Raw genomic sequence first — 19,423 nt, 5'->3', positions numbered from 1 at the left:
ACTCTAAAAAAAGGTCACAGCCTTTTTTTTTTGTGATTCCATAGAAATAAGTTATATTATGTGTTTATTGCTGCTTTTTTACTCTTGAGGTTTTCTGTCTGCTACAGAAGTTTTCTAAACAAAGTGAAACGGAGATGTTGGTGTGGAGCAGACATTAAGCCATTAGGGTTGATCCATGTGTCGTTTCCACTGCTGAAAACAGGCACGTCAGTGATGTAGATCAACTGAAATGAGATGGATGTCGGCTGGGCGATGAAGTAATGGTGTAAAAAGTTATTCATTCACTGTGTTTAACGGGGACCTGCTGGTGACGGAGGCCAGGAGTTCAGCTTTAATAGCGTTTTATAATCCGGTTACAGCCAATTAGATGCTTCCACTGAACAGAAGCGAGTGATGGACTGGTCTGTTGTGAAACAGGACGAGCCACGATGGCAACCTGTGTAAATAATGCTGTGACCTGTGGTCAGCGTGGTTAAATGTGTGCTAACAGTCACTTTGTTGCAAAACGAGGTTCCAATAACGTGCGTACTTGAAATAACACTTCTTTGTGTCCTGTTAGGGTGGAGAGGTCCACAGACCAGGTCATTAAGCCAGTTAATGTGGAGGCCTTGTCCAAGTGGGTGGGAAAGATCCCAGCTGATGTGGTGAGGGACATGGCCGTCATCGCCCCTATGCTGTCCAGGCTAGGCTATGACCCACATGCCAATCCCCCAAACTATGGCCAACCTGACCCCAAAGTGCTGGACAACACTAGAAGGGTGAGTACTAAGCAGACGTGTTCATGATTTATATTCAGTTGGACTTCCATTAGCATCTTAAAATTTTATTTCTAAGTTTTGTAGAGAAATGTCAGTACTTTTAGTGGATAATAATAATAATAATACTAATAATAGTAATAATAATAGTAATAATAGTAATAATAATAGTAATAATGATTGGATTTATATAGCGCTTTTCTAGGCACCCAAAGCGCTTTACAACTCCACTATTCATTCACTCTCACATTCACACACTGGATAAGAAGACCAAGTTACAACAGCAAAGCTCTCTTGACTTCACTGGTCAAATAAATAGTCCAACACTTCCCCCCCATACTAAATGGATAAGAAATGATGTGTTTACTGTCAAGCTTCAGTGACTGGATGAATAACAATTGCCTTTGAGCAACAGTAGTGCTATCAAATCTTTATGCTAAGATAAGCTGAACTAAAAAGGTCCAACTAGCTTCTGGTTATACAGGGTGGGCCATTTATATGGATACACCGTAATAAAATGGGAATGGTTGGTGATACTAAAGTCCTGTTTGTGGCACATTAGTATATGTGAGGGGGCAAACTCCTCAAGATGGGTGGTGACCATGGTGGCCATTTAGAAGTCGGCAACTTTTGTTTTTTCAATAGGAAGAGGGCCATGTGACACATCACACTTATTGGTAATGTCACAAGAAAAACAATGGTGTGCTTGGTTTCAACGTAACTTCTAAATGGCCACCATGGTCACCACCCATCTTGAGGAGTTTGCCCCCTCACATATACTAATGTGCCACAAACAGGACTTTAATATCAGCAACCATTCCCATGTTATTACGGTGTATATCCATATAAATGGCCCACCCTGTAGAATCATATTTAGCATCCAGTCACATCTGTGTCATTGTTCTGATGTTTAGAAACTAAATTCCCTAAAAATGATTATATTCCCCGACAAATGCTTCACCTGACTTATTTTGAGTTTGTCTTTTTCCTTCTTTAAACTCTAAAACCCTGCCTTTGCTGTCCACTAAATGATTTTCATGGTAGGAACAGTGTCTAGAAAGTGTGATCAAACACGATGAGCCTCAGTATTAACAATGTAAATGTGGACACAAACCCAGTATTGTGTCCAAAGACAATACGAAGATACAAGATGAAGTGTATGTTACTACAGCACTCTGTACTGTGCTCACAAGAGATTATGGAATAGCAAATATTTTATATTTTCACTGATTCTGTGATCTTAGTCAAGTTTTAAAAATGAACTGCAATAAAGACATAATGATGTCATCAGAGTTACCTTAGCTTGAGTGTATGGTCTACACCTGGCGTGGGGGAACTCCAGGCCTCGAGGGCCGGTGTCCTGCAGGTTTTAGATGTGTCCTTGATCCAACACAGCTGATTTAAATGTGTTAAGGTTCTCCAGAGGCCTGGTGATAAACTAATCATTGGATTCAGGTGTGCTGACCCAGGGTGAGATCTAAACCCTGCAGGACACCGGCCCTTAAGGCCTGGACTTCCCCGCCCCTGGTCTAGACAATAAATGACAATCTGCCTTTACCGAGGACAGTTTGCAGCATGCAAAACTCATTTCTTTGGTCAGTTTCAAATGAATAATTTACAAATGAAAGTAAAATCCAAAAATTGCATCTATCTATTAGGGGTGCAACGATACTCGTATCGATATTGAACCGTTCGATACAGTGCTTTCGGTTCGGTACGCATATGTATCGAACAATACAACATTTTTAATTTATTTGATCAACTTTCCTTCTGACGATGCTGTCTGTGTTGAGCGCTCAGTGGATCTGCACTCGACAGTGCAGCCTAGGCGGAGTAGTCGAACACAGATTCACTGAGCGCAGGGCAAGCTAGCGAGACAGAAGCTGAGCTCCTTGCAACATGGCAAATTGAACCTCCCCCACCCTTATTCAGATCTGGCGTTTGGAACTATTTTGGTCTTCATGTGACGTATGACCCTGAAGGTAAGCGCGTCATGGACAAAAGTAAAACAGTATGTTGGATGTGCCACGCAATGCTTAATTACATTGGTGGGAGTTAGCTCGTTAGCGCAGTTAGCTCGTTAGCGCAGTTAGCTCGTTAGCACGTTGACGCCGTCCAGCCCCACCCACGAATAAACTCTCTTTTCCAAAGATGAGTGATTTCTCGATCAGATGGATTTATTTTTTTTATTACTTTGTTGTTTCAGCAACATTCAATTTAAATACTGTACTTTTGAGTTAAAATATATATTTATAATTTTAATAAATGACAAATTAAAAAGGCATGAACATTTTTTTTTTTTATATCGAACCGTGACACCAAAGTATCGAACCGAACCGTGAATTTTGTGTATCGTTGCACCCCTTCTATCTATCTATCTATCTATCTATCTATCTATGTATCTACAACGAGATGTGTAGTTGAAGTATAAAGAGTATAGGATATAGTTGTATAGTTAAGCTTGACACTTGCTTGGGATTCAAAGTCGGGCAATGTTTTTGTTCCATATCAATTTTGAATAGTCTGCTTTCACATGTCACTCTAATGCTCTTCACTTTGCAGGCAGTCTGGTTTGTGTGATTAACTTTTGAATGTGGGATTGCAGTAGAAACAGACATTGCACTTTGGAGTACTTTATGTTGATAATGTAACTATTTTTATTACCATTAAAGCTGCTCCTACTTTACTGCATGAACTACTGCTGCTGTGTACTGTTCCAGTACCACTTTAAGCTTGTGTCCAGAGACACCCTTTTTTATGTCTGTACATGTCTGCTTTCACTGCCTGTAAACAGCCTGACCTGTGGGTAAGAGGAGGGACAGGAACAGAACCACCAAACCAACAGTTCATGGCTGACATCAGATAAACGTGCTGCTGCTTAAGCACTTGCTGTCATAGTCGTGTCCTTGCCAGACGTGTAACCCTCAGTAGTTATTTTTGGAGCAGGATATGTTTTATTGAACCCCTTTTCTCAGGCAGTGCTATCAGCTGACGTGCTCTGCAGCCCCACTCTTTGAGATTTAAACTGCATGTCTGGCGACAGGAATTAATTTTTATTTCAAGGTCTCCCTGTTACTTGGATACCTGTTTTCTCAGTGTGTCAGATTTTCTTTTTTCTAATAAGAGATGCTAGCATCAAGTCGTCATGGAACTAATTTGAGTTATTGTAAGGCATTAGGACCACTGGGAAGACTTGCACTTGGTGCCTGTGGCGTCCGGTACTCAGAGTTTGGGGAGGCTGTGGTTTCCATTAGTGTGACATTCCATTCTGTGATTGATTGATGGTCCAAGCTGTCTGCTGCTGGTAGACTGGTGTTAGTAGAGTATTGTAATTACTGGTAAGAAGACAAGGTAGACGAGCCGTGCTCCTTGAACTCTTGTTCACAGTTGGATTAGTAGTTTAGTGCTGGAACACGATGAAGAATGCCTCACATGGACGATTAGTGTGTTTTTCCAGGCTTGACCTCTCACCCTATCAGACTGCTGTCCAAACATTTTTGTCTGACTTGTTGCTTCCAAGCTGAAAGCACAGAGCTTTTTCTTCACTGGGTGTTTTTTGTCTGTCCATCTGTGGAGGCTGTCGGCATCCGTGCCACATACAAACATCAAGGTATTTCCCAAAGTCTTACACCTGGCATTTAAACTATAGAGTTTACCATAAAGTTAAGCTGCTGTGCATCTCATAAGAGTATAAACTTTATACAAGTGTGTGTGATGACTTGGGAAGCCTCTTAAGTAGTAGGTTTAATGTGTCATAAATTGGGAAATCATCTCTCAAGATAACCTGTGGCTAAGTTCGAGCTTAGCATCAGTACCATTTCCAAAGTGTTTCCCTGGTCACATCAAAGCAGAGAGTGAGAATCTGACCTCTCAGGTGAGACCTTAGCAGGTAGGCTGATAACTGAGATGCACTCAAAGTGGTGGTTTTGAAAAAGTTGTGTGTCGGGTTTGTGTTTAATGTTTGGATTGCTTTTCCATTTGTTAGAACAGGACTTGAGGGAGAGAAGGCGAAGAATGAATTCATCTTGATGCTATTTTTACTCGTCAGGAGTGTAATGACCTGAATGGAAACATTTTGGAGTATAAGATGTGAGCGGAGAGAGGGCTTTGGCGTGTTTCTTGGGAATAATCTGTCTGACCACAGAGAGATGGAAACTTTAGAGAAAGATTTGCAAAGCCCGCTTCATGAAGTTTAAAGTGGAAATATTCTATCCAGTCACCGACTTGGTGCAACAGAGTATATAACTGGATCGTCATATTCAGCATATCAATGAATATTAACTGCAGCACACATCACGGATGTGGCTCGCCGATGCTGATGTTTCCATGTTTGCATGCAGCTGCAGTGTTTTTTGTGACGCTCCATTGTGTTAGTGAACAGCTCCTAAAATCGCAACGTTTGCTGCTGTGTTGCACTGCACTCCTGTGTGTTGCCAGTTTGCTGTCAAGGCCTGCATGCTCAGCTCTCCATGCTGTTCCCTCCATGTTGTCACTGTGCCATACATGGTGGTCCTGTTTGCATAATTTGGATGCAGTAAATAATCATGTCAGTGTGGCGGTTCCTCTGAAATAGTTAACATTGCTCACAGTAAACTTGCGTGCCTCGTTGTCAGATATGTTGTGTAAATCTACACATGATCAGCGCAATCCCTCTGGACCGAGCCAGCTGCAGAGGTTATGTTGTTTATTTGTCCTCTGTGTTCCCTCCCTCTTGGCCCACAGTTCTTGTATACAAAGGAGGACCAGCTTTAGACAAACGAACAGACTGTCACAGTGCTCTGCAGTCTGTTTGCCTACAGATTTTACAATACATCAGGGGTGGGCAACTCCAGGCCTCGAGGGCCGGTGTCCTGGAGGTTTTAGATCTCACCCTGGGTCAACACACCTGAATCACATGATTCGGTCATTACCAGGCCTCTGGAGAACTTCAGGACATGTTGAGGAGAACATTTAGCAATTTGAATCAGCTGTGTTGGATCAAGGACACATCTAAAACCTGCAGGACACCGGCCCTCGAGGCCTGGAGTTGCCCACCCCTGCATTATAAATATATGATATTGTAGGGTTTCTTACAAGAATCTTATTTGGGAAGGCTACCCAGGTATCCCAAAGTATACTTGGTAACATATTTCTGAAAACATTGAAGTTGCTAGCTAGTGGGCCCTCTCCCTCCATCATCTGGCAGAGCATTTTCAAGTTCTGTTCTCATTTTTCCTCTCAGCTGCCAGATTGATAGCAATCAGTAGCTTCTGCAGATGGATGTGTCCTGCAGGGAGTCTGATCCCAACCTGACTATTTTGGAGAGCAACTGGAGACCATAGCCTCCATGCATTACCACACTAACAAGTTCTTTAAAAAAGTTTACCCATCACACAGATGTTATGACAGGGGAACCTTTAAAGGCCATAAGTAAGGATGGGTATTGATAAGATTTTCACGATTCAGAGTCAGTTTTCGATTCTATTTAACGATTCAATTCTTTATCGATTCTCTTATCGATTCTTTTTTAAAAAGGAGAACACTAAGGTCGATTAGCTTAGAACTTTGTTTTATATCTTCTCTTTGAACAAGATAGAAATTTAGGAGTGACATAGCCTTACAAACCCAACAGTGAGATCTTAAGAGATCCACAGCCTACGGCTCTTCAATGGGGGGGGGGGTCACAGGGTCCCCAGAAAGAAAATTGTAGATGTAAAATAATAAAATAAATATTCGTCTGTAGCAATAACAAAGTATAACATAAATTATTCTGTAGCAATTACACAAGAATATCCACTAATGTCCCTGCCTACAATTAAACACATTCACTTACAATCGGGACATCTGCTGTGGCAAATGGGTGCAAGCCTTTGACCACAAACTGAGTCTCTGCTCGGTGACATTCGTCTATCCTGGCCTGAAAGAAGACGCTACCGGTAGACTGCAGCGAGAAACACCAGCATCTGAGCCAGACTCTGTCTCATCATGGTCACCTAAATGCACAGCAGTAGCAGGTTTTGTAATAAGGCAGATCGCACTGTTGTTGATTAGTTACCTTTTGCATATTCGTAGTGTTTCCTCCCTTTCATGCCACTTAGGCGCCATGTTTCCTGCCAGCTAAATGACGCTGCACAACGTGGTGAAGTCATTCGAGGAGGGAATAGGGGAATCGTTCTCAACAAGAACTGGTTTTCGATTCCCATCCCGAGCCATAAGCAAGTAATTGTGAAAGCAAGTGATCTGGAAAAACTTTGGAATCTGTGCCAATTTGACTATTATCTGAAAAATCTTCGTTCTATCTCAGGATCTTCCTTTCCAGGATTTATCTTGTTGCTTCACCCATTAATGTTGGTGGATGAGAAAAGTGAGGTTGTTTCTCCTCCTCTGCATCAGTGCAACCCTGTTTGTTTTTATCCATTCAGTTATTTGTTCTTCTGGCTTTTATCATTATTGTTATAGCCTTTCTCTTTTAAAATTGATACAAATTCAACTATTCACAGAGACCAAAGTTCACTTTGTCCTGAAGACATCCACCCCCTTAGTCTATTAGTAATCGCCCCCCCACCCAAATTTTGTGTTGCATTGCATCAAACATCTGGCAACCAGCCCTCAGCTAACTCACTGGATGATGAAGCTACATGTGGAAATGCTCTGTCTTCAATCTTCACCCAACCCCATCCAAATATTTACCCTCCGTTTCTTCTCCTTCAGGCTATTTAGGCTTGCTGTAAATGACGCTCATCAGGCCTGGCTCTTGAAGCCACAATCAATAGCTTTTAAGTGGCTTTGCAGTTGCTCTGATCCCTGGTGAGAAATGGATATTGGGATCGATATATTCTCAGTTTTGCCACTGTAAAAATAATGAGATGATTTGGTAGAGAGACGAGATAATAATGCTTGTAGATTTCCTCGTCTGCTGTGTTGGGCTTTTCTTCTGTGGCTGGACCTTGTCCTTCTTAATGATGGGCAGGCTAATCAAATTGATTCTGGGCTATGGTCAGTGCTCTTTGGCTCTCAGACCTCAGCAGAAAGTCGTATCCATGAAACTGTGGGCTAGACTTGGGTAGAAGAGAGACGAGTCAGGATTGGGACCTAATTAGGACTTCGATGAAGAATTTCTCGACCGCTGCTTCTTACTGTTTAAGCTCAGCTCAAGACTTGAGCTTCTATATTTTCCCATTATATTAGTGGAGGAACAGGTTATATTTTGCTGTGCTTGCTTGTTATGTACAAGAAAAGGAAAGATATAATTTAGCTGCACAGCTGTAATCAAAGCAGCAAAGCTGTGTCAGATGACGGCAGTTAGCCTGATGCGTGTAGTCCTTTACACTGAGTTTCTTCATTATTTATCAGCGCTGCTTCAGCTTGTTTGGTACCACATTAGCATAGGCGTGCTTGTCCTAACAGATATCAGGGTTGTTGTAGCCTGCTCCACCTGAATCCATGAGCCAGCTATCACTGTAGTGCCTTTTTGTGCTTAGTTGTAGTTTGCTTCTGATAACAATGCGACCCTTTCACCAGCTTCACATTTGTCACATTTGATTACAGCTTTATCCTGTTATCCTGGACTTTGGGAAAGTTTTAAGTTTTCTCTATTCCGATATAAACTTTTGTTGAGAGTCCACTGTCCACCAATGAAAACATTTGCCGTTATGTGCTCTCTCTCTCTGTCTCTCTCTCTGTGTCTGTCTCTCTCTGTCTCTCTCTCTGTGTCTCTCTGTCTCTCTGTGTCTCTCTCTCTCTGTGTCTCTCTCTCTCTCTGTCTCTCTGTCTCTCTGTCTCTCTGTGTCTCTCTCTCTCTGTGTCTCTCTCTCTCTGTGTCTCTCTCTCTCTGTCTGTGTCTCTCTGTCTGTGTCTCTCTGTCTGTGTCTCTCTCTCTGTGTCTCTCTCTCTGTGTCTCTCTCTCTGTGTCTCTCTCTCTGTGTCTCTCTGTCTCTCTGTCTCTCTGTCTCTCTCTCTCTGTCTCTCTGTCTCTCTCTCTCTCTCTCTCTCTCTCTCTCTCTCTCTGTGTCTCTCTCTCTCTGTGTCTCTCTCTGTGTCTCTCTCTCTGTCTCTCTGTGTCTCTCCCCCCCCCCCTCCCTCCCTCTCTGGTCTGTTTGATGAGACTTGAATGGGAGATAATGGGAGATAACTGGTTTCTGAAGCACGTGCACGTCCAGGAGAGTTGCTCTTCACACACAAACGTTAGATCAGAGTCTGCAGAACAGCTTCAGTGTGCCGATCAGCTAGAAGCATGCTGTTTAAAGGTAACGATGTCCCAGTGAGAGTGGAAGTGTGCAGCTGAAGCGTTCGGCCCTGCTGCTCCGCAGTGGCAACTTTTCAAAGGCACTGGGCCGTTGGCACGTTTAACCCCCCGAGACAGAAGCTTAGTCACAGGGCGCTGCAGTCAATGCTGAGGCGGAACCGCTGCAGGCTCTAGTTTGGCACTACCACACCGGGCCGGCCTGCTGCTTGTACCAGCAGGCGGCTTGGCTGACCCGACCGTGTTAGTCCCTCCCTGACTTGGCTCAGCCCAACTCTGAGGTGAGCTGCCAAGGGTTTCTAGGGTTTTTGTTCAACCGTACACACCTTTTGTTTGGGGTTTATTTGTTCACTGCAGCAACCAGAAATGCTCGACTGTGTTTTTGTTTCATGCAAAACTGATGCAATGCAGATCTTTTAAAATTATGCAGAAGTGAGTTACAGTAAGTGGATAGAAATACGACTAGTTACAGTGGACCTCTGGAACAAACTGCCCACTGACCCGAGGTCAACTGCCCATCAGGCTTACACCGAATAACTGTGTGCGTGCGTGTGCATGTGCGCTGTACGCTGTACATGGTCATTTAAAAAAAAAAAAAACAACAAACTTGAATGAGTCTACATGGGTTTTTATGTTATGTTTTATGATAAGCATATTGAGTTTATGTGTAATAAATGAAGATTAACAAAACATCTCAAAGTGCTACAAAAAGTGAGCTGTATAGCTGAGACAATGAGCAAATTCATTGATGACTCAACAGAAAGCTATTTGGCTGTAATTATAAATGCACAGCTGGCTTTTCTCATGCTGCTGCATCACAAATGTGTAAATGTTCACAAAATAATCCACATTTGAGAGAAGAAAGTCATTATGAGAGTGTTAGCTGAGAACATGAAGGTGCTGCTTAGGCCAAAAAGCTCCATCTTATATGTAGTCCAATTATCTCTGTAGTCTTGACTCGAATGAAAGAATGGATTTGTTCACAGTGAGTGCTTCTGGATTTCTCACTGACATTCTGGTATTTCTTAAAGTGAGGATGGCTCCTCTTCTAGACACCATGCAAACCTGCATCAGTGGTTTGGCAGGCCAGCAGCAGCATTGACAGCACAATGACACTATCCAGTCATTAAATCTGACGTCACTAGCCGTGTCTGGGCCTAAACTCTCCGCTGCAGGTCCATATATCAAACGATCACTATGGCATTACTGAGAGTGAAAAACTGTCTAAAGTCTTTCATCTTTAATAAAATGATCAGCGTTCTGCTCTACCAGGTGTAACAATTGAGTTTAACATCCAGGCATCCATGAAAACGGAATTTATGACATTTAACGGAGTTAGAAGTTAGCAGGAAGTTAGCTCGCTAGCTTCTATCTAAATACAATATAGCATGTCCTGACTGCAGGGTTTTGGAAACAAATTCAAACATACAGCTCTGTTATCACTTCCAACATAAATGAAGACAGAAAACTAAACAGCAGTGACGTTTGTAGGGTTACTGAAGTTGGGCTAGCTGGTATATAATGATGTGCTACGTGACCGCTAGCGACACAGCTATGTTAGCATAATATAAACAAGCTAACTTTTTTTCCACTCGATAAAAGTTAACGTGAGTGTTCTCGGTGGTCAGGAACAAATGTAATCGCATGGCAGGATGCTGTAAAAGGACCAAACTTCAGCCAGGAGAACAACTGAGATAATCCATCCACAATACGAGGTTAGTCATTCATATACTGCTGCATGGGCTGGGCTGTAGTTACATCCTAAGGTTTTAAAAACTGAGCTTTAATAAATGATTAGCGGTAATAAAAGCCGAGGGAGGTCAACAGTGATCACTGACTGTTTTAGGAGCTTTTTGAGATTAAATAGAAGAAAATACAAAACATTAAACATGTTAACAACACAAAAGCCATATTAAACGCAGACTACTTTAGACCCGGAAGTAGGATTCGTTGCGTCATCACTGAACAACCGGATTGTTTAGCTCCCTTTGGATTATATGCAGTATGGACACAGACTTGGTAACAGATATCTGTTATCAGGGAAGATTTGAGGGGAAGGCGAAACTCTTTGTGACCGTGATGGATGCTGGAGCGTGGCCTGTATTAGCAGACGTTGTTTATCTGTCTGAATAGAACAGAAGGTAAATCTTTCCCAGTCTGAATATTCCTCCTTCCATGAGCATTTGAACACATCCTTGTGAGGTAATGGACCTGCAAATCATAGTCTACTGCACAAAAACAAGCTGGCTTCTTCCTACATCGACCCCATCGTGCAGGCATGTCGCCTGGTCTTTGTTCCATCTCCTCACCGAAGGACAGATTGATCTAGACGATATATCTGTACACATCTTAATTCTACATCCTTTGGATTTACTGCGTGTGCATTCTGAGTGTGTCCTGATGTAGAACATGCTCCACCTCCCCTGCACGTGCTCTCAGTCTCCGTCTGAGCAGAAGGCTCGGACTGGCTCGGAGCAGTCTGGCCTGGAGCCTCTGAGCGCCGACAGAGCTGCAAAATGGCACCCGGGAGGAAATCAGAAACATGCACTCGCCTCTCTGTCTCTGCCTTGGGAAGTAATGTCGGATTACACTCCCCCTTTGGCCCTGCCTCAATTTCAGACTAACACGCAAGCAAGCATGAAGGCACGCAGGGGGATTAAGGAGGGAGTTTGTGTTTTGGGGGAACGTTTGAATCAGTGAATTCCAGAATGTTGAGCACAGGACTTTTAAACTCGAGCACAGACTCAATCAAATACTTTTCATTGATACTGAATCACATTTTTTTCATTGGCAATGGGGAAACTCACATTTTCCTACATAAAGCCTCAGATTTGGCTTTGCTGCCTTTTGATGTTGCCGTGAGGATAGAAGTGCAAAAACAGTCAAATACTGCAGCAAAGCACTGTTGGCTGAGATTATTTCCTGTAACTCTGAAACTATTCCACCAACATCTATACGAATGGATAGGTACCACTTTAAGATGGCATGATAATGAGACAGATGGAGACGATGCTTGAACTCCTGCTGTATGTTATGTAAATGTCTGTGTGTGTGTCACAGACTAAATCTGCTCTGTTAGACACAGATCCGGGGACTCTGGATGCCATTCGAGCTTTGTCATATGACACATTAGATATCAGAAGATCGATACATGATGGACGTGGTCACCAACAACTGGTGTGCCAAAAACATATCCGCCTCGCCGCTACACCACCAGCTGCACTACGTTGATGCAGGGCAGGATGGATCCATGCTACCACGTTAACATCATGGTTAACACACAGCGGCTCATGGAAAGCTGACTTTACTAGAGCTGGCGTCAGAGATGGGCACAGCTCTGCTTAAAGACATTGGGACCGGAAGAGGTCGGACTTTGTCAACCGATGAGTCTTATTGTTGTTGGGCACTGGAGATGTAAACCATAGAGGAGGGACAAAATATTATAGCAATACCAGGATTGTTGTTTGCGTACAATCCAAATGCCGCATGTAGCTCTACGATGAAAGCCGAACTGGATTGAAGCATTTTAGTGAATCTTTGTATCATTTTCTGTCTCTTTGCTTCCTCCTGTTTCCTCCCGTCAGCTCCAGCATCCTTCCTTTGTTATCTCCAGCTTTGAGGGAGAAGCTTAAAGCGCTCGTTTGTGAGAAATGTGATTTGTGTGTTTTTTTTATGGGACTACTGGAACACCCAGTGTCTATTCTGAGAATCCCACATGCACAGCAGAGGTATGCCCTACAGGCCACCCCCCTGCCTCCAGTTTGATCTGATGTTTTCATGGCAGCCTCCTGCTGTGGCTGGTTTTCAGAAACTCCTCCAGTCTCCCTCCCCCATCTCTTTCTGTCGGCTGAGTTTGAACTTAGGCAGGGATAATGCTATTTTACATTTTTAACATGTCACCATGGAAACCTGGATGCTGAACTGTGCAGCGCTGACTGTGAAGCTCTAAATGTGGCCCTTTGTTTTTCCAGGTCTATAAAGGTGAATTTCAGCTCCCAGATTTCCTAAAAGAACAGCCACAGGTACAGTAACCATCCTGCCTGTTGTTGAGCTTTTCCTCATTTTGTTCTCATACGAGTCGAACCATATGCAGCTCAGTGGACAGTCACGTGACAGGTTTCCATTTGCTCACAGTTAGTCATCTCCTCTTGAGTTTCTAGCCATCTAACAGCCTGATTTTCGGTTCCTGCTTCATGAATCCCCTCCTTTTTTTTTTTCTCCCCCCCTTTTTTCCTCCTTGTTTTTCGGTAGTCTTTCTTTACTGTGTCGTCTCTTGGTTTCAGAGCCTCATGTTGGCTGAAGAGCACCTCTGCCCCCTCCTGGCAGTTGCATTCATCTGTTTTCTGTTACAGAAGCTTTCAGTTGTCTTTTTTTTCCAAACGCAATCAGTCTCTGTCTGTCGATCGCTGCGATCTGGCTTTCTGTCAGCATCTTCTCGGGGGTGTAGATGCAAACCTCTGCATTTCCCCCTCAAGCGCTTCATCACAGAGGAGCTGACGGTGAAACCTAACCCGCTTTCTGTTCATCCGTACAGATCCAGAAGGCTGCAGAGAGACCCAATCCCAGTTAGGAGCAGAGGCAGCGTGGGCACCAAAACACACAGGTACAGAAGCAAGTTTATTTCACAAATACACTTCCTGTTTAGCTACGTGTTTAAAAACGAGTCCATCAGGACTGCTGCTTACAGACATCGGTGAAATAAAGCAAGAGCTCCTATATCTACTTAAAATGATTACAGATATTAACACAGAGGCCAATATTTGCTGTAACCACGTCATAAGATATACTGCAGAAATCTGCTTTAATTAGTGTTGCAGCAATCCAATAATTATCAATAAGAATAGAAATAACTGAAAGTCTTGTTTTTGGTTTGCTTACAGAGTCTCACCGCCTCAATGCACTACACGGAATAAAGTTATAGTTTAATTTGACTGATGTTGTGATATTATCTTGTTTTTTCACTTGAACCTGTTCCCTGTGTGAGCTCATGGAAACCACACAAACCAGTTAGAGATGGGACGCTCCACACTGATGTTTAGATACAGTGTCAAGCTTATGAAGCACATATGTTTGGAAACAGCATGAAATCACAACAACAGTTGTTTTATATTGTAAGGTAGACCCTATAATCAGCTGACCCCCTATGAGCAAGTGACAGTGGGAAGGAAAAACTGCCTTTTAACAGGAAGAACCCTCCGGCAGAACCAGGCTCAGGCGGGCCTGGTTCTCGATATAATTCCAGCAAACCTGCTAACGTGAGCTTTGCCCACCAGTAACGTGTGTGCTCTTGTTCTGGTACAGGACTCGCTGCAAAGGAACAGCGCATCGCCGATATCGTCTCAGTCATGTCACAGCCCTGTTCAGCTTTGGCACATCTCAAGTGTCACATGACCACAGCTGGGACACACCCCCCCAATATATAAATATACACACACACACACACAGGTGGGCTGCGACCACTCCTTGTCATCAGAAGTCTCGGCCTTCAGCATTGTACTGTACAAAAACATGGATGTCAGCGCCACTGAATGTCTGCTGGTCGTCGTCTCACGTCGCGTCATGCTCATCAGCTTGTAGAAATCATTTCTGGCCTTTTAGAGGAAAAGTATTTATGAATGGAAAATTAGCTTTTGGAAGATGCAATACCTATTTTGATGATGATTTCCTTTTTTTTCTCCTTTTTTTTTTATTATTGTTTTTCATGCCGTTGTATTGTGCAATGTCATGGGTACTGATCAGTTTGACGTATCAACCGTGATAAAAGATGCTTTTTTTTTAAACAAACCTTGTCTGTTTCTTGTGTATAATGATCTGAAAACGGGAAGATGTGCTTACAAATTCCCCGTGATCATCACAGTTTAATGAAACAACCAAACAAGCTCAGTGCTGCTATGAACATCAGTCTGGTACTTTCATGCTGCTTTTATACTCTGAACACTCGGAGCCTCATCCACCCACACCTGCATGGATGCATCGGGGAAACGCAGCTCGATCAGCTGGCCTTCTGCTCGCTAGGCGACCCGCTCTACTTCAGCTCTGAGCTTCGATCCTCTTCCCTTTTATTTTTCTTCAAACAAGCGCTCATAACTAAAATAAGCATAACCATATTATTGTTTTCTGACCTGATTGTGTGAAATAATCTGAGGAGATTTGACTACTCTGTTAGGCCCACCTGTGCACCATGTGCTGCTGTAATTAAATCAGTTTAATGACAACAAAAGTAGTACTTTTACAAGAGTTGTACTGAAAAATATTAACTTGCCCCTAATATTTTGATCCAAGAAAAATGAGAGTGGAGCAAACTAGTTTTTTTTGTTAGAGGCTTTAAGGCACGTTTGGGTCTCGTCATAGTTGCAGTGGTGCACCATTATTTAAAAAATGAATAAAGGGCAGGGATAGCTCAGCAGGTAGAGTGGTGCCCCATGATTGGATGGTCGGGGGTTCAAATCCACTGAACAGTACCCCTGAGCAAGGTACTGTCCCAACACACTGCCCCCTGGGTGCTGGGTTGGTGGCTGCCCACTGCTTCACTGAGGGAATGGGTTAAATGCAGAGAGGAATTTCCCTGTGGGGGTTAACAAAGTATACATTATTATGTAGAAATGCAAGAAAAAGAGATGCAATCAAAGCATGTGATCATCTTTAATTTAAAAAAAAACTAAACGGTAAGTTCTGGATGTGCAGTGCAGCACATCACGTTCATGGCCTTACTGGGTAACATACGAGTAATACTTGAGCTTTTTTTGTAAAATACTTGTTACTATTGCACACCGCGCCTTTATTACCACATCATTTGAGCTGGAGCAGATGTTGTATCTGAAATGAGTAAAGCTTTCAAATTAAAATATCATTGCTTGTTTAAAAAAAGTACAAGTGTATCAAAGAGTACTTTTAAAGTATTTGACTCAAAGTGTTGGGATCACCGACAGCTAACCCTTTCTCCTAAATAAAAGCTGTTGAAGGTACAGAAATATTGGGGGGTTTGATAGAAAAAATGTTGTGGAAGCTGCTGGTGCCAAAATGGGTCGCGTCCACCCAAACGTGTTTTATGTATGTGGCCAGAGATTGGCGACATACGTAGTGAACCTTGTAAAGTAATTTTACTTTGAAAGAGTCAAACCGCATGTGACCCATACTTTCATTTCTTTCTCACCGTCTTCTCTAACACGTGTGTATAAACATCCTCATTTTTTCCTGATATTATCGCAGTTATTGCCAGCAGATCTGACACTAAACAACAGGTGGTTTACTCCTAAACTCAAAAAGCTGTGGCTGAAAAGAGAAAGGCGTTCAGAGGCGGAGACAGGGACAGAGAGGCCAAGTACAGGTTCACTAAAGAAGTGGACGTTGCTAAACATCAGCACTCTGAGAAGATGCAGCAGCAGATCTCAGAGAATGACTCTGCCTCTGTGTGGAAATGTTTCAGGAATATCACCAACTACAATCCTAAAACCCCCCACTCCACTGATGACTTGCTCTTGGCCAACACCCTCAACGACTTTTACTGCCGTTTTGACGAGCCATCAGGCAGCCTTCACACCTCCAACGGAGACACTTTGGACACTCATTCCCCCACCTCTCCCCCCTCCATAGAGCCATCACCACCTTCAAACACTTCACCTACAACACCCCCCTCCTCACCCCACACAAAAGAGGATTTCACACCACCTCCTCCCACCACAACTCTTCATATTCATGAAGCAGATGTGAGGAAGCAGTTTAAGAATCTGAATGCTCGAAAAGCTCCCGGCCCAGACGGTGTGTCTCCTGCCACCCTCAGACACTGTGCAAACGAGCTGGCCCCAGTGTTTTCTGGCATTTTCAACTCCTCACTGCAGGCATGTCATGTGCCTGCCTGCTTCAAGCCCTCTACCATAATCCCTGTCCCCAAGAAACCTAGGATCACTGGACTAAATGACTACAGACCTGTGGCTCTGACATCTGTGGTCATGAAGTCATTTGAGCGCCTAGTTCTCTCCTATCTCAAGACCCTCACGGCCCCCCTCCTGGACCCCCTGCAGTTTGCATACAGAGCCAACAGGTCTGTAGATGACGCCATCAACATGGCCCTACACTTCATCCTGCAGCATCTGGACTCCCCAGGAACCTACGCCAGGATCCTGTTTGTGGACTTCAGCTCTGCCTTCAACACCATCCTTCCAGACCATCTCCGAGACAAGCTTTCCCAGATGAATGTGCCTGATCCCATCTGCCGGTGGATCACTGACTTCCTGACGTCTGGTGTCCTGGTGCAGCCACAACAACCTGGTGCTGAATGCCCAGAAGACAGTGGAGATTATTGTGGACTTCAGGAAGCACACAGCCCCACTCCCCCCCATCATCCTGACTGACACCCCCATCACCTCTGTGGACTCATTCCGCTTCCTGGGTACCACCATCACCCAGGACCTGAAGTGGGAGCCCACCATCACCTCCGTCATTAAGAAAGCCCAGCAGAGGATGTACTTCCTGAGGCAGCTGAAGAAATTCAACCTGCCAACACGGACGATGATGCAATTCTACACCGCAATCATCGAGTCTATCCTCACCTCCTCCATCACCGTGTGGTACGCTGGAGCCACTATCAGGGACAAACAGAGACTGCAGCGTGTTGTGCGCTCTGCTGAGCAGTAGCAGTTTTTGACACGGGCGACATGGGCGGTTGCACGGGGCGGATTCACGGGCATCGGCAAATAAATAAATAAATAAAAATTGCTCGTACTCATGCTGCCCCAACGTCAGCCAGCGCATATCGGGAATGTCACAGGCACCGATCGGTTTTCTATCGCCCATTTGCTGGGAGTAAGGGCGCCCTCCGTTTGCGAGGTGCGCCTGCTGCTTGCGGCACAGGGAGGAGAGGGCGGGGGCGGGGGAGTCTCTGGCTGGCTGGAGCAGCAGCTAATAACCAACTTGCAAAATAAAACAATTAAAAAAAACAACCCCAACAAACACTAAAACACCAGACATCATGATACAGACTTATAATTTGCACCGATGTTTTTTCGAAATTCTATACGCGAAAAGTGAGCGCGAGAGCCCTCGGTGCGCCTGCTCGCTGCTGAAGTCAAAGTAAACTTTATTGTCATCTCCGCTACTTACAGCCCAGCATATAGAGAGACGAGACTACGAGGCTCCAGCTACAGCAGTGCAAGTAAACAAACAACAAATATAAGAAGAGTAAGAAAATAAATATACACTTTAAGACCAGGGGTAAAGGGATCAATAACAATTGAAAATTTATAATTTGATGATTTAAAGTCTCACACACAACCCGTCGAAAGGGGAGGGGCCAGCTGCTTCCAGATAGAGCACATTTCATTCATAATGTTGTAAATCCAAGCCCATTATGGATTCATGATTTGAATCCTGGGTTGTGTGAAATCCCAGAAATACACCTTAGACAAAGTGAATCTTGAACTAAGGTGTAGGTGTGTTAGGTCATGTTGTGGTGATCCTCGGGTTGGGGGGTGATTGTTCATACTGGAGTGCAAAATTAAAACCAATGGAAGATGGACAAGAAAAGTTCAAAGCCATCAGGTGCTCAGTTTAGAAAAAAAGAGAAAAAACAAGCAGAAACGAGCAAAAGATGCAGGTAAGCAGATGTGTGATTGGATAATGGCAAGTCATCCTGAAACTATCAGAATCAGAATACTTTATTAATCTTCAGAGGTGGGACCAAGTCATTGTTTTGCAAGTCTCAAGTAAGTCTCAAGTCTTTATCCTCAAGTCTCAAGTCAAGTCTCAAGTAATGTCAGGCAAGTCAGAGTCGAGTCTCAAGTCACTGGTGTAAAAGTCCGAGTCAAGTCACAAGTCTGAAACTTTGAATTTCAAGTCCTTTCGAGTCTTTAAAAACAAAACAAAAAACCCCCAAAAAAAGGCATGTTGCAGTTATGCTAAATGTAAATATTAGACCATGTAATTTTAAAATCTGTGTTTTTCTCAACACATGACAAAATAGTGAACTTAGAAAATATACACAAATTGGGGGGGCTCCAGAAGGTGTGTTCGCTCAGGGCGCCAAACAGGCTAGGACTGCCACTGCTGCTGAGAAGGTGATTGGCTGCAGACTCCCATCCCTGCAGGACCTGTACACCTCCAGGACACTGCGGCGTGCAGCTCGGATCTCAGCTGACCCTTCTCACCCTGGACACAGTCTGTTTGACCTGCTCCCCTCAGGCAGGAGGCTCCGGTCCATTCGCACCAGAACCTCTCGCCATAAGAACAGTTTCTTCCCCTCTGCTGTTGGACACATGAACAATAACCATATGACTGTTCCCACCACTAACACATGACCCTACGCTGTGTTCACTGCATCATTCCATGTTTGCACAGATCACCACCTGCACTCATGTATATATCTATCTACTATATATCAAATTTTTATTTTTATGTTTATTTACAGTCTGACAGCATGTTTGCACTAAGCACCGCAGCAATTTCCTAATGT

General features: G+C 43.7%; 1 protein-coding gene across 5 annotated transcripts in view; it reads left to right on the top strand.

Annotated features, from left to right (window-relative positions):
• Nucleotides 1–14,755, top strand: part of tpst1 (tyrosylprotein sulfotransferase 1) — a 63,896-nt gene extending 49,141 nt beyond the window's left edge. For 2 of the 5 annotated variants that reach the window (XM_040006316.1, XM_040006314.1), the window contains exons 3-6: nt 560–758; nt 12,948–12,998; nt 13,511–13,579; nt 14,278–14,755. In XM_040006316.1, the coding sequence (XP_039862250.1) occupies nt 560–758; nt 12,948–12,998; nt 13,511–13,546 (286 nt within the window). In that variant the 3' untranslated portion in view covers nt 13,547–13,579; nt 14,278–14,755. The other 3 variants (XM_040006315.1, XM_040006317.1, XM_040006318.1) reach the window with 3 other exon arrangements.
• The last annotated feature ends 4,668 nt before the right edge of the window (nt 14,756–19,423 follow it).

The sequence above is a fragment of the Simochromis diagramma genome, unplaced genomic scaffold (assembly GCF_900408965.1).
Source record: "Simochromis diagramma unplaced genomic scaffold, fSimDia1.1 OVJJ01000024.1, whole genome shotgun sequence".
NCBI classification, from domain to species: domain Eukaryota; kingdom Metazoa; phylum Chordata; class Actinopteri; order Cichliformes; family Cichlidae; genus Simochromis; species Simochromis diagramma.
This window is presented reverse-complemented; position numbering and strand designations above follow the sequence as displayed.